Raw genomic sequence first — 12963 nt, 5'->3', positions numbered from 1 at the left:
CTGCCCATATCCAGCTTTGCCAACCCCAAGCTCAGGATGTGGAAGGGTAGAGGCCAAGGACCTGGTCCATTCCAGAATGTGCTCATACCGCCTTCTTAAAATAAAAACAGTGAAATGTACTCAAGAAGCGAGAAAGGACACCAGGATTCAGAGAGGGACAAGGGAGCCAGGTGTCCTTGGATGATGGACGCAGGATGAGGCAGGATGAAGTCTGGGGCCCACAGGCCTCTGACGGAGGTTATGTGGTGTCTGGAGTCTTCTCTGTCCATCTCTAGGTTCTGGTTAAATCAGGACATGCTGGAGGGCACAGGACAAGTAGGGTAGGGTGAGTGTCTGAGGGGGAGGTGAGATTCCACAGGAAGACTCAGAGTCAGCTACTGGCTGGCAGAGCTCTGAGCAAAAAGCAATGACAGCCACCAACATTCCTAATGTAGATCAGAAGGCAACCTCCTCCCAGGTTAGCAGCAATAAAAACCTGTGGACTCCTGCACTCAGAATGTCACAAACCTAAACATCCATTTGTGCATGTGCATGTGCTCATACACCAACCCACCAAATCATAACTCTATCCAACAATGCCTACTCATTCACCCACCCACCACCCTCCATCCATCATACCCACCATCCATCCACCACCCATCCATCACCCATCCATCCACCATTCCACCCACCATCATCCATCATCCATCCATTCCATCCATCCATTCATCCACCCATCCACCCATCCATCCATCCATCCACCACCATTCCATCCATCCATCCATCCACCCATCATCCTCCATCCACCCACCATCGTCACCCATACCATCCATATATCCATCCATCATTCATCCATCCACCCATCCACCCACCCATCATATCCATCCCATCCATCCACCCATCCTATCCATCCATCCACCATCCATCACCCACCCATCCACATCCATACCATCCACCCATCCATCCATTTCCATCCATCCCATCCACCCATCCATCCACCCATCCACCATCCATCCATCCACCCATCCATCCATCCACCCATCCATCCATCTACCCATCCATCCACCCATCCATCCATCCATCCATCCACCCATCCATCCACCCATCCATCCACCCATCCATCCATCCATCCATCCACCCCCATCATCCATCCTCCATCCATCCATCAATCCATCCACCCATCCATCACCCCCCACCATCCATCCATCATCCATCCATCCATCCATCCACCCACCATCCACCCATCCATCCCACCTATCCACCCATCCACCCATCCACCCATCCATCCCATCCATCCACCATCATCCACCCATCCACCCATCATCATCCATCCCCACCCATCCACCCATCCACCCATCCATCATCATCCATCCATCCACCATCCATCCACCCATCCACCCATCCATCCATCCACCCATCCATCCATCCACCCATCCATCCATCCACCCATCCATCCACCCATCCATCCACCCATCCATCCATCCATCCATCCACCCATCCATCCACCCATCCATCCACCCATCCATCCACCCATCCATCCACCCATCCATCCACCCACCCATCCACCCATCCATCCACCCATCCATCCACCACTCCATCCATCCACTCCATCCATCCACCCATCCATCCACCACCCATCCCATCCCATCCACCCATCCATCCACCACCATCCACCATCCATCCATCCATCCATCCACCACCATCCACCCATCCATCCACCCATCCACCTCCCACCCATCATCCATCCATCCATCCACCACCCACCATCCATACCATTCTCCATCATCTATCCATCCATCATCCACCCCCATCCCATCCATCCTCCACCCCACCCCCACCACCATCCATCCACCCATCCACCCATCCACCATTCCCATCCATCCATCCATCCACCCATCCATCCATACCATCCACCCACCCATCCATCCACCCATCCATCCATCCACCCCATCCATCCATCCATCCATCCATCCACCCCCATCCATCCATCCACCCATCCATCCATCCATTCCACCCATCCATCCACCCATCCATCCACCACATCCATCCATCCACCCATCCATCCACCCATCCATCCACCCACCCCACCCACCCATCCATCCACCCATCCAGTCCACCCAATCCACCCATCCACCCCATCCACCCATCCATCCATCCATCCATCCAACCCACCATCCATCCATCCCACCCATCCATCCACCCATCCCATCCATCCATCCCATCCACCCATCCATCCAATCCATCCAACCCATGCCATCCACCATCCATCCATCCACCCACCCATCCATCCATCCATCCATCCATCCACCCATCCATCCATTCACCCACCTACGCACCCATCCACCCACCCATCCATCCATCACCCTTTCTCTGAGCTGCACCTGAACCTGGCTGTGGGTGTGTGTCCTAGTCATGGCCACCATGTCCCACAGCTGGGAAACAGATGCACAAACCCTGTCTGTGGTACCAGTTGCTGGGGCAGAGCATAAATATATTGACTAGATGTTCAGTTACCCAGACTGACCTGCGCTTAGAACATTCCAAGAAAACCCACTGATGCCCTGCTACACCCACCTTGTTTCCTGGTCTTCTGTCACTTCCGCTGACCTGTGGGTGCGGAGGAGAGGGTGTTATTTGCCTATTTGGGACCCGGAGCAATTCCCATTTACTGACTGTGGCTGGAAACCTTCCCACCATGCTTCTTTCTAGCAGGAAACAGATGCCAGTCTGCACCTGCTGCACAAGGGACAAGGCCAAACAGACACAAATGAGGGGACCAGAGGAGCTGGTGCAGCACCCCCCCCCCCCCCCGTGTCACCATTGGCCCCGCCTTCCTCCCCGCTGCCCCCGCGCTCACTCGTCCTCTTCTTCCACTGTCTCCGGCTTTTCTTCGGACCTGGGAACCAGGAACTCCGGCTGTGGGGGCCGCGCGCTGTGGCAGACAGAACCAGGTGACGGAGTGCAGTGGCTGGGGCTGAGCCTGGGGCCCTGGGATCCCACTGGCCCCTCGAGCATGCACTGATGTCCCTGGCGTGTTGGAGGGAGCTGGAGGCCCAGGATGGGATAAGTGTGACCCGTCACACAGCGAGTTTGGGGTGGGCAGGAGCCCTGCCCCACCTTCTCACAGAAACAGGGTCTTCATGTAGTCCAGGCTAGCCTGTAACACACTATGTAGCTGAGGATGACCATAAAATCGGGATCCTCCTGCGTCCTCAATCTGTCTGAAGCTATTCATAAAACACAAAAGGTGGAGACAGCCCAGTGTTTACTCACAGATGGACAGACAGAAAACAATACAGTTTGGTCACAGGCTGGAATATTACTCAGCCACGAAAAAGAAAAGGCCTTCTTTCTGATGCCTCTCAGTGCTCATGGATCAGACCCGGAAGGACGCGCAGCACGGTGCCTCCCTCTCCAGGGGTCCCTAGAGTCATCCGCAGACACTGGCAGGACTCTCAGGGCGCCTTCCTTCAAAGCCTTGGCCACCTTGACCTTGGCTGGGCTTCCGCCTCGGGGACTGATGGGGAAGGACGTTGACGCCCCCTCACCTCCTGTCAATCATGTGGTAACACTTCTTCAGCCAGCCGATGCCCGGCATCCTCCGCCGGGGCGTGGCCCCGTTCAGGTACACGATCATGTAGTCCTCAGCCACCAGCAGCTCCAGGCTACTGATGACGTATCTGCGGGGTGGGGTGGGGCATGGGGCTCCACTGGGGGTGCCGGCCTGCGTGGGGCCTCCCTGCAGCCCCGCCCGCCGGGCAGGCCACACCCCAGCAGTGTGGGCCGGCTGGTGCGGCCCAAACATTCTGGAAGGGATTTGAGCCTGCGCTCCACGCAAGGCCCTGGCCCTGCGCCAGCACCCCCGGAGCAGCGGAGAACCCCGACTGCGCTCTCTGAGCTCCAGGGGCCCCGTCTGCCTCCCGAGTTGGGTTTTGGGAAAGGCCGTCTTTGTAGATAGACCAGGCTAGCCTTGAACTCACGGCTCGGCCACCTCCGCTTCCCCGGTGCGGGCCGCGGACTTACAGGAAGAGATTCTCCATGATGTAGTGGTAGTCGGGGGAGCTGCTGTCTGGGAGGAAGCAGGCAGCGAAGACGATGATGGCGTTGAGGCCTTCCCCGTAGTACCCTGGGACAGGAGGCGTCCGCAGTCACAGTAGCCCAGGCTGGACCATGTCTCCCCCTCGCGGCCCCCCACGGCTGCACCCCCTGAGCAACGCCACCCGGTGGGGGATGGCACCCGTGTGTCACCCCTGCACACCCCAGCTGGACAGGGCCCACGTAGGGGAGCCACGTGCCGGTGACCCCGGCCAGCGGCGTGGGCGGCGCGGGTGCACACACCTCCGTGAGTGACCACCTTCATGTACGGCCGGATCATGTGCAGGTCGATGCGGTGCTCCTGTTCCCCGATGATGACAGTCCGCCACAGGCGACCATTGGCCGCTGCGCCCTCGTCCGCCGCGCTGTCCCCGAACAGGTCCGCGCTGTCCCCGGGCATGTTCTTGGCAGTGGCCACTGGGGTGTCGTCTGCGGGGCGGGGGAGCGTGAATCCATCCACGCACACACGAGGGTTACTCTGTGCGTGTGGCAGGATCTGGGATCCTGGGAGACAGCTCTGGGAACACCGGAGCTGAGCTAGCCTGGGTTAAGCGCCCTGAGTGTGCCGCCGCCGGGCCGCAGGGGCCGAGGCCTCGATGGACTGCAGCTCCCAGTGGGCTGCAGAGTAAACCCGTCCCCCTAGTTGTCTGTGTCTGCTGTTTTGTCGCAGCCACGAGAAAAGCGGGGACCACCAGCCTGCCCGGCCCTGGCTACACCGCGGCGTCCTGCGGGAAGTCCTCCGAGATTGCACCCAAGCTAGCCGCTGACACCACCCCTGAGGCTCCCGTCCCACCCCAACCCCGCTGGGGATTGTTTTGTTTTCCTTTTTCTTTCTTTTTATTTTTTATTTATTTATTGTTTTTGGTTTTTCGAGACAGGGTTTCTCTGTGTAGCTTTGGAGCCTTTCCTGGAACTCACTCTGTAGCCCAGGCTGGCCTTGAACTCACAGAGATCCGCCTGCCTCTGCCTCCCAAGTGCTGGGGTTACAGGCGTGTGCCACCACCGGCTCCTTTTTCTTTTCTTTTTTTTTTTTTTTAGTCATCCCGGCACTCAGAGGCAGGCCGATCTCAAGAGTTCGAGGTTAGCCTGGGCTACATAGTGATACTTTGTGTCTCAAAGAAAAGGCATATAAATAATAAATGATAAATAAGATTAAAAGGGCTTCCCAACGCATGGCCCTCCCTAGCTGCCCGGCCAGGACTGCTTGAAGCCTGCTCTTTCCTCCCCCGGGCCCGCAGGGTGATGAGCGGGAAGATTCCGACCCCGCTCGGGGGTCACCCGCTGACTGACGTGGGGATGTGCGTGGCCGCCCTGACTGCAGGAGCCGCTGGGGACAGGAAGGGGGCAGGGACCTGGTGGCTTCTGTCCGTCTAGCTGCCCTCCCCCCGCGTGGGTGGCGTCCACGTGGACATCGCTGGTCCGTGAGAATCCATGTGGGTCCCCACACAGATCGCAAGGCGGGCAGGCCGGGCCCCGCCGTTACCTTCCCACTCAAGGTCATTGCCATTTCCCAAGAACTCCAGCGAGTCGGTCTCGTCCGGCGTCTCGATGTCATCCACGTTGATGTCCAGGTCATCGGGGGTGTCCAGGAAGTCGTCGGACAGCAGAGAGCCCTCGCTTTGGTCCAGGGAGATGTTGATCTCTGGGGCCACCAGGGTCTTTCTCTTCCGATGTGCCCCACTCAAGTTCAGGGTGGAGGGAGGAGCTGCCAGGACCCACAAATGGGAAAGACTGCTCACCCTCACCCCCGCCCAGACAGGCTCTCGGGTAGCCCAGGCTGGCCCCAGATTCAGTGGGTCGCAGAGGATGGCCCTGGACTCCCGCCTTCTCCTCCCCAGTGCCGAGGGAGCCTCTGCCCACCGCGGAGCTCAACCCCGCAGATGTGACCTCCTTCTCGGGAGCTTCTGCCCCGCCACCCAAGGAGCTCAGTGCGGCTGAGTCTTCTAGCGGACCTGAGAGAGAAGCCACCTGGGGCATCTCGACTGAGAAAACGTCACCACCAGACAGGCCTGTGGGGTGTTTTCTTGATGGGGCTGACATGGGAGGGCCGAGCCCACCGTGGGTGGGGCCACCCGGAGCCCGGGGTCCTGGGTTCTGTGAGAAAGCTGGCGGGGAGCATAATCGTCACCAGAGAGCCTCATCCAGCAACTGATGCAAACAGATGCAGACCACAGCCAACCATCAGGTGGTTCGGGAAACCGGAGGAAGAGAGGGAGGGAGGACTGTGGAGCCAGGGGTCAAAGGCAACACAAGAAAACAACAGAATAACTAACCTGGGCTCAGAGGGGCCCACAGAGACTGAACAACCAGGGGGCCTGTGTGGGACTGACCTGGGCCCCCTGGCATGTGTGTGACAGTCATGGAGCTTGGTCCTCTTGTGGGTCTCCTAACAGTGTGAACAGGGGCTATCTCCGACTCTTTGTTTGTGTGTGTGTGTGGGTGGGTGGTTCGAGTCAGGTTTTCTCTGTGTAGTTTTGGTGCCTGTCCTGGAAATCTCTCTGTAGCCCACGCTGGCCTCGAACTCACAGAGATCCGCCTGCCTCTGCCTTCTGAGTGCTGGGATTACAGGCGTGCGACACCACCGCCTGGCTGTCTCTGACTCTTACTGGCTTTTGGGACCCTACTCCTCACACCAGGTCGCCTGGACCAGCCTTACCATGCCAGTTTGTGCCCAGTCTTACTGAACCTGTTATACTGTGTCTGGTTGAAATCCCTGAGCAGGCCTGCTTTTTTTCCTGAAGGGAGAGAGGACTGGACATGGGGGAGAGGGAGGGTGTGTGGGGACTGGGAGGAGAAGGAGGGGGATGCTGTCGGGGTGTAATACATGAGAGAAGAATTTTAAAAAGGAAGAAATCAACCCGGCTGAGCAGTGGTGGGGAGCACCCAGGCAGCAGCGCCCTCCACGGCCTCGGCTTCAGCTCCTGCCTCCAGGGTCCTGCCCTGCTGTCCCTCGTGATGGACCGTGACGTGGAACATAAGCCAGACAGACACTGTCCTCCCCAAATCTGTCACCGGGTTTGTCCCAGTGACAGAAAGCACCCTAGCTCCCAAAGTGACACTGAGGCAGGAGGATGAGAGGTTCAATGGCAGCCTGGCCTTGACAGATCTCTCAAAACATAGGGCTGATAAGCAGGTAAAGGGACAGTTCAACAGTTGGGTGACCCCGTCTGGTGGCTTTATTCTCAGAGCCCTCATGGTGGACACAGAACTGACTCCCACAAGCTGTCCTTCAAAATCCACTCATGACACCCAACAACCCACATACATAAACTGGGGTCATGGTCATAGAATCCCCCAGTGAGGGGCTGGGGGCATGGTCAGGGTGGAGCCCCGCCTAGAATCAGAGATGGGTAATGCCTGGGGGGGGTGCTCACCAACCTAAAATGGAGCACCTGTGTGGCCTGGGCAGGTGTCTCCATGACGGGTAAGGTGACCTGCTGACGTCCCATGCTACCTAAGTCAGAAGTTAATTTTTTAGTAAAAGGGGGGGGGGGGAACCTGTAGGTCCCTGGCCCCCGTTTTGGGTAACTGTTGCCTTGCTTGCTGACCTTGACCTTGATATCCTCCCTATGCTAATTCCCTGCCGGGTTCCACCCCCCTGAATGCTTAAGGGAAGCTCCTTGTCTGTGTATCCAGCATACTGGGCATTAACAGTTTAGATGCAAGATTGTAAAACATCAGAAGCGAACTTCTGCCCTCCGGGGTTCTCCCATTGTGCTGTAAGCCTGTATTTAAGACCTCCTCCCTCCTTCAATAAACAGCATTCAGCATTCAAAAAAAAAAAAAGGAAGGAAAAATTGAAGACAGCGATGTTCTAAAACAGGAAGTGGTGATGATGTCATGGTCCTATGAGGATGCTGGACTAAAAAAGTCTATCAAATTGTGCAAACAGGAAAATTATATACTTGTGAATTGTCTGTCAATAAAGATCTTATAAAAAATAGAAAAAAAAAAAAGGACAATGCCTCCATTGCCAGATCTCCAGATGACACAGACTGTTGGCTCGCTCTGGGCTGCCTACCTGACCTACATGTAAGACCCCATCCTAAGGAAACCACACACCATGGCAGGACATGGAGAAATCCAGTTGGAACAGGCCAGAAATCTCCGTCCAGGCCTCTGGACTTCACCAAGATGGAAGGTGCTGTTCCAGGCATCCCCGATGAAATGCCACCAACAGCCAAAACACTTCAGGAAAGGTGGGGGTTGTTAGGCAGAAGAAAAGTTTTGGCTGTACTGGGGGAGGGGCCCAGGGTAATGGGGGATTATTAAATGTGTATCAAAGTAGATTCGTATTATAAGAATTAAAAGTTGTTGTTTTCTACTTCTGAGACAGGGTTTCTCTGTGCAGCCCTGGTGGTCCTGGAACTCACTCTTTAGAGCAGGCTGGCCTCGAACTCACAGAGATCCACCTGTCTCTGCTTCTCTAGAGCTGGATTTTTAAAATTTTTTAAGTTTTTAGATTTTTTTTTTTCCGAGACAGGGTTTCTTTGTGTAGTTTTAGAGCCTGTCCTGGATCTCACTCTGTAGCCCAAGCTGGCCTTGAACTCACAGAGATCTGACTGCCCCTGCATCCAGAGTGCTGGGGTTAAAGGCGTGCACCACCACCGCCTGGCACCATTTTTAAACTTTTAAAATTTTTTAAATTTTTAATTTTTTTCTTAATGTGCCACTCAAAATGGTTTGGACACTGAAAATAAAATCCTGCCAGGCTCAAGGGTGTGCGTCTGATGTCTGACATTGCAGCACTCTAGAGGCAGTGCCGGAGAATCAGGAGTTCAAGGTCATCCTCGGCCACATAGTGAGTTCCTGGCCAGCCTGAGCTACAGGAACCTAACCCAAAACACTAAGAGAGAGGAGGGAGAGAGAGACAGACAGATGCCTCTTGCTAGATGTTTCTTTCCCTCACAGGTCTCTGTTGTGGAATATTTGTTTAACTATGTAAAGATGTGTTATTGTTTCACCTTGCCTGCCTAAGGCACCTGATTGGTCTAAGAAAAAGTTGAGTGGCCAATAGCAAGAAAGGAGGTATAGGCGGGACTTCCGGCAGGGAGAGTAAGTAGGAGGAGAATTTAGGGTCAGGGGAAGAAAGAAAAGAGATGCCAGGCAGGCATTGGGGGCCAGACAGGCAGACACAGAGAAATCAGTAAAGCAGGACACACAGAATGAAAGAAAGAAGGGTAAAAAGCCCCAAGGTAAAACGTAGACGAGAGGAACAGGTTAACATAAGTTGTAAGAACTAGTGGGACAAGCCTAAGCTAAGCCGAGCATTCATAATTAATAAGTCTCTGGTTCCAACAACAAATGGTGTCCAATGTGGGGCCTGAATTTCCAGATAGGACCTGAGAAAGCTGAGGAAAAAGAAACAGAGAAAAGAAAATGGATATGGCTCCTTCAAGAGGCGCTGTCCTGAGGCAGAGCATGTGAGCAACCACACGCTAAGTGGAAACAACAAGCTAAGTAAAACTCCCTGCCACTGTGTGGGCACCAACTTCCCAGAGCTGGGCGGTTAAATGCACCTCTCAGCCAGGCCCTCGGGCTTAAGGTGAGGCTCTCATGGACTGTAGAAGTGGGTGGAGCCAACTCAGAGCCACAGGGTGGAGGTCCTAGCGGACACTTAGCAGTGTACGGTTTGGCTCCTGTGGCCAGAGAACACTACATGTGCACAGTAAAACAGCTCCAGACAAAAATCCTTTAAATGGGTTACAATGTGCATAGGTGCTTAAGAAAGAAAGGAAAATGAGTATATACAGTGGTAGGAAAAAATAAATAGTTTAAAGATAATTAAGTAAAGTCTTTAAAGAAAGAGTAAAGTAACAAAAAAAGAATAAGCCACATAAAGATGGGAAATACACAGGGAGTCTTGATTCTGTATGGTGTTGTGTTGATTTTGAATTTCATTTATTTATTTGTTTGTTTATTTTATTTGTTTGTTTGTTTATTTATTATGTATGCAGTATTCTTCCTGCATGTACATCGGCTTGCCAGCAGAGGGCACCACCAGATCTCATTGCAGATGGTTGTGATCCATCATGTGGTTGCTGGGGCTTGAACTCAGGACCCCTGGAAAAGCAGCCAGAGCTCTTAACATCTGAGCCATCTCTCCAGCCCCATGAATTTTTTAATGCTGATGAATGAACAACAGCTGCTGAGAGACATGGTATTGAAAAAGGAACTGCTGAATTAAACCAGTCCAGATGTTTTAGGGATGCCTTAACTTTAAAATGGAATTCAGTGTAGCCATTATGAGACCATTAGTTCTGCTCCCTGTGAGCTGCCTGTTTTTTCTTTATGGTTCTTAGTTGTTCTTTTGCAGAGCTGCCAGCTTAATTTGTGCTGGGATCAAGAATAAGGGGCCTCGTTTGTTTGTGTTCCTGGAGCTGTGTCCATGCCAATGGATGCCCACACACTCCAGAAGAGATTTTGACATCACTGCTGCCCATGTTGCTGTTATAACAGTGACGACCACTGCTACACTGTTTCTGGAATTGCCATTTTATAACTTGTTACTACAGCTAGCACAGTGGAGACCCTGGCAGCAAAAGTAGCTACCACAGTTAGTTAATCTTCCATTCTATTGGGCATGACAAATTTAAATCAATAGTTTTATACATTTCGATTGGCTTTGAAAGTTATAAACTTACAAACTCAAGTTCCATTTGCTCTCAGGATACCATCTTACAAGGACTCCAGTTTGCAGTAAGGCTCATTAAGGAAGGAAATGGCTCAGCTTCCTTTAGCCTACTGGCCATGGGTGGGTTAAGACTTCTGTTGGTCTTTTCTGTGTTGAACACACAGATTGCAAGCCCAGCGCCACTTAAAGATCTTTGGCAACAGTTAACTCTGCAGCTCACACTGTATCACACTGTATGATAATGAGTATTCACAGATGGGTAATGCCTGGGGGGCACTCACCAACCTAAGACAGAATGCCTGTGTGGCCAGGGCAGGTGTCTCCATGACAAGATGACCTGCTGACATCCCACACAACCTAAATCAGAAGCTCATTTTTTAGTAAAAGTGGGGGGACCTGTAGGCCCTGGCCCCGGTTTTGGGTAACTGTTGCCTTGCTTGCTGACCTTGACCTTGATATCCTCCCTATGCTAATTCCCTGCGAGATTCCACCATCCTGAATGCTGAAGGGATGCTCCTTGTCTGTGTATCCTGCATATTGGGCATCAACAGCTTAGATGCAAGATTGTAAAACATCAGAAGCGAATTTCTGCCCTCCGGGGTTCTCCCATTGTATTTAAGACCTCCTCCCTGCTTCAATAAACAGAATTTGGCATTCAAAAAATTAAAAAATTAAAAAAATATAAATAAATAAAATGGAATTCAGAAAATATATTGCATTAGGGGAGAAGTTATGATTTTGTTCCCACAGGAAATGAAAGGCTATGGATTCCTTCAAAATTAATGGAGACCAGATTTGATTGGGGAGAGACCCCATGAAAATTTGACTGCAGACATAAATAAATGAACCCAGAAAAACTACAAAACAGGTGATGTGTATGCTGATCCCTTGATATGGGGACATGATAAGATAAAAATGGAGACTATTGAATATACTTTTATAAAGGAACTACTTGTTTTAAATGGGATAAGTAATGAAAATTTTTTATCTGAATTTCTCAAGTGTTAATGGACTGGACATTAATTATATATTAATGGAGTTTTTTGTCTGAATCTGTCAAAATTTTTTTAAATATTTCTTTTTTGATAATTTATTTCTTTTCCTTCCTTCCTTCCTTCCTTCCTTCCTTTCTTTCTTTCTTGAGCTGAGGATCAAACCTAGGGCCTTGCACTTGCTAGGAAAGTGCTCTACCACTGAGTTAAATCCCCCATCCCTTAATTTATTTATTTTTATTTTATTTGCATTGGTGCTTTTGCCTACATGTGTGTCTATGTGAAGGTGTCAGATCTTGGAGTTACAGACAGTTGTGAGCTGCCATGTGGGTGCTGGGAATTGAACCCAAGTCCTCTGGAAGAGCAGTCAGTGCTCTTAACTGCTGAGCCATCTCTCTAACCCCTGAATCTGTCAAATGTTACTGGACTAGACATTGTTAATGTAATTCTTGACTTTATATATTGTATATATATTGTATATACTTATTGGATATAGTTTTTCTTGTATTAGTTATAAGTTGTTCTTTTTTTAAATTTAGACCTAAAAGGGGAAATGTGGTGATATTGTGTTTCCCAAAATATTGTGCACCCTAATAAATTTATTTGGGGTCAGAGAACAGAACAACCACTAGATATAGAGGCCAGAAAATGGTGGCACACATGCTTTTAATCCTATCATTCCCAAGGCAGAGATCCATTCGGATCTCTATGAGTTTGAAGCCACGCTGGAAACAGCCAGGCCTGGTGACTCACGCCTTTTCTCTCAGGAAGTGATGGCAGGAAGCAGAAAGGTGTATAAGGTATAAAATCCAGGAACTAGAGCCCTTTAAGCTTTTAGACTTTGTGCAGCAGTTCAGCTGAGATTCATTTTGGATGAAGACTCAGAGGATTCCAGTCTGAGGAAACAGAATCAGCTGAGGAATTGGCAAGGTGAGGAAGCTGTGGCTTGTTCTGTTTCTCTGCTCTTCCAGCATTCACTCCAATACCTGGCCTCAGGTCTGATTTTATTAATAAGACCTTCTAAGATACATGCTACATCGACAGATCTGAGACTGGATGAGACGAGATAAATCTGGCTACAGAGTCCTCATGATTGATTATTACATGTGATCCTTTCATTTGGCATGGATTGAGGTTTGGTTATTCAGTCCAAACAGTCTAATAAAGTTAACAGATGCCTTTACCTGATCAAACATAGAATTAAAAAAAAAAAAACATCTTTAGCTAGCTTGTGCACACTTCACAATCCATACTTGTGTTAAT

The 12963-nt window shown here is 51.4% G+C and overlaps 1 protein-coding gene across 1 annotated transcript in view; it reads right to left on the bottom strand.

Moving 5' to 3' along the window:
• Positions 1-6: 6 nt before the first annotated feature.
• The window catches only part of Atcay (ATCAY kinesin light chain interacting caytaxin), a 31663-nt gene continuing 18706 nt past the window's right edge, over positions 7-12963 (bottom strand). Inside the window, exons 4-10 of the mRNA XM_036176466.1 lie at positions 5558-5779; positions 4318-4503; positions 4003-4105; positions 3528-3659; positions 2837-3115; positions 2554-2586; positions 7-297 (exon numbers count right to left, since the gene is read on the bottom strand). Of these exons, the coding sequence (XP_036032359.1) occupies positions 288-297; positions 2554-2586; positions 2837-3115; positions 3528-3659; positions 4003-4105; positions 4318-4503; positions 5558-5779 (965 nt within the window). The 3' untranslated portion in view covers positions 7-287. The remainder of the gene's footprint in view (positions 298-2553; positions 2587-2836; positions 3116-3527; positions 3660-4002; positions 4106-4317; positions 4504-5557; positions 5780-12963) is intronic.

Source organism: Onychomys torridus, unplaced genomic scaffold (genome assembly GCF_903995425.1).
Source record: "Onychomys torridus unplaced genomic scaffold, mOncTor1.1, whole genome shotgun sequence".
NCBI lineage: Eukaryota > Metazoa > Chordata > Mammalia > Rodentia > Cricetidae > Onychomys > Onychomys torridus.
The sequence above is the reverse complement of the archived record's forward strand: the minus strand, read 5'-3'. Positions and strand labels throughout refer to the sequence as shown.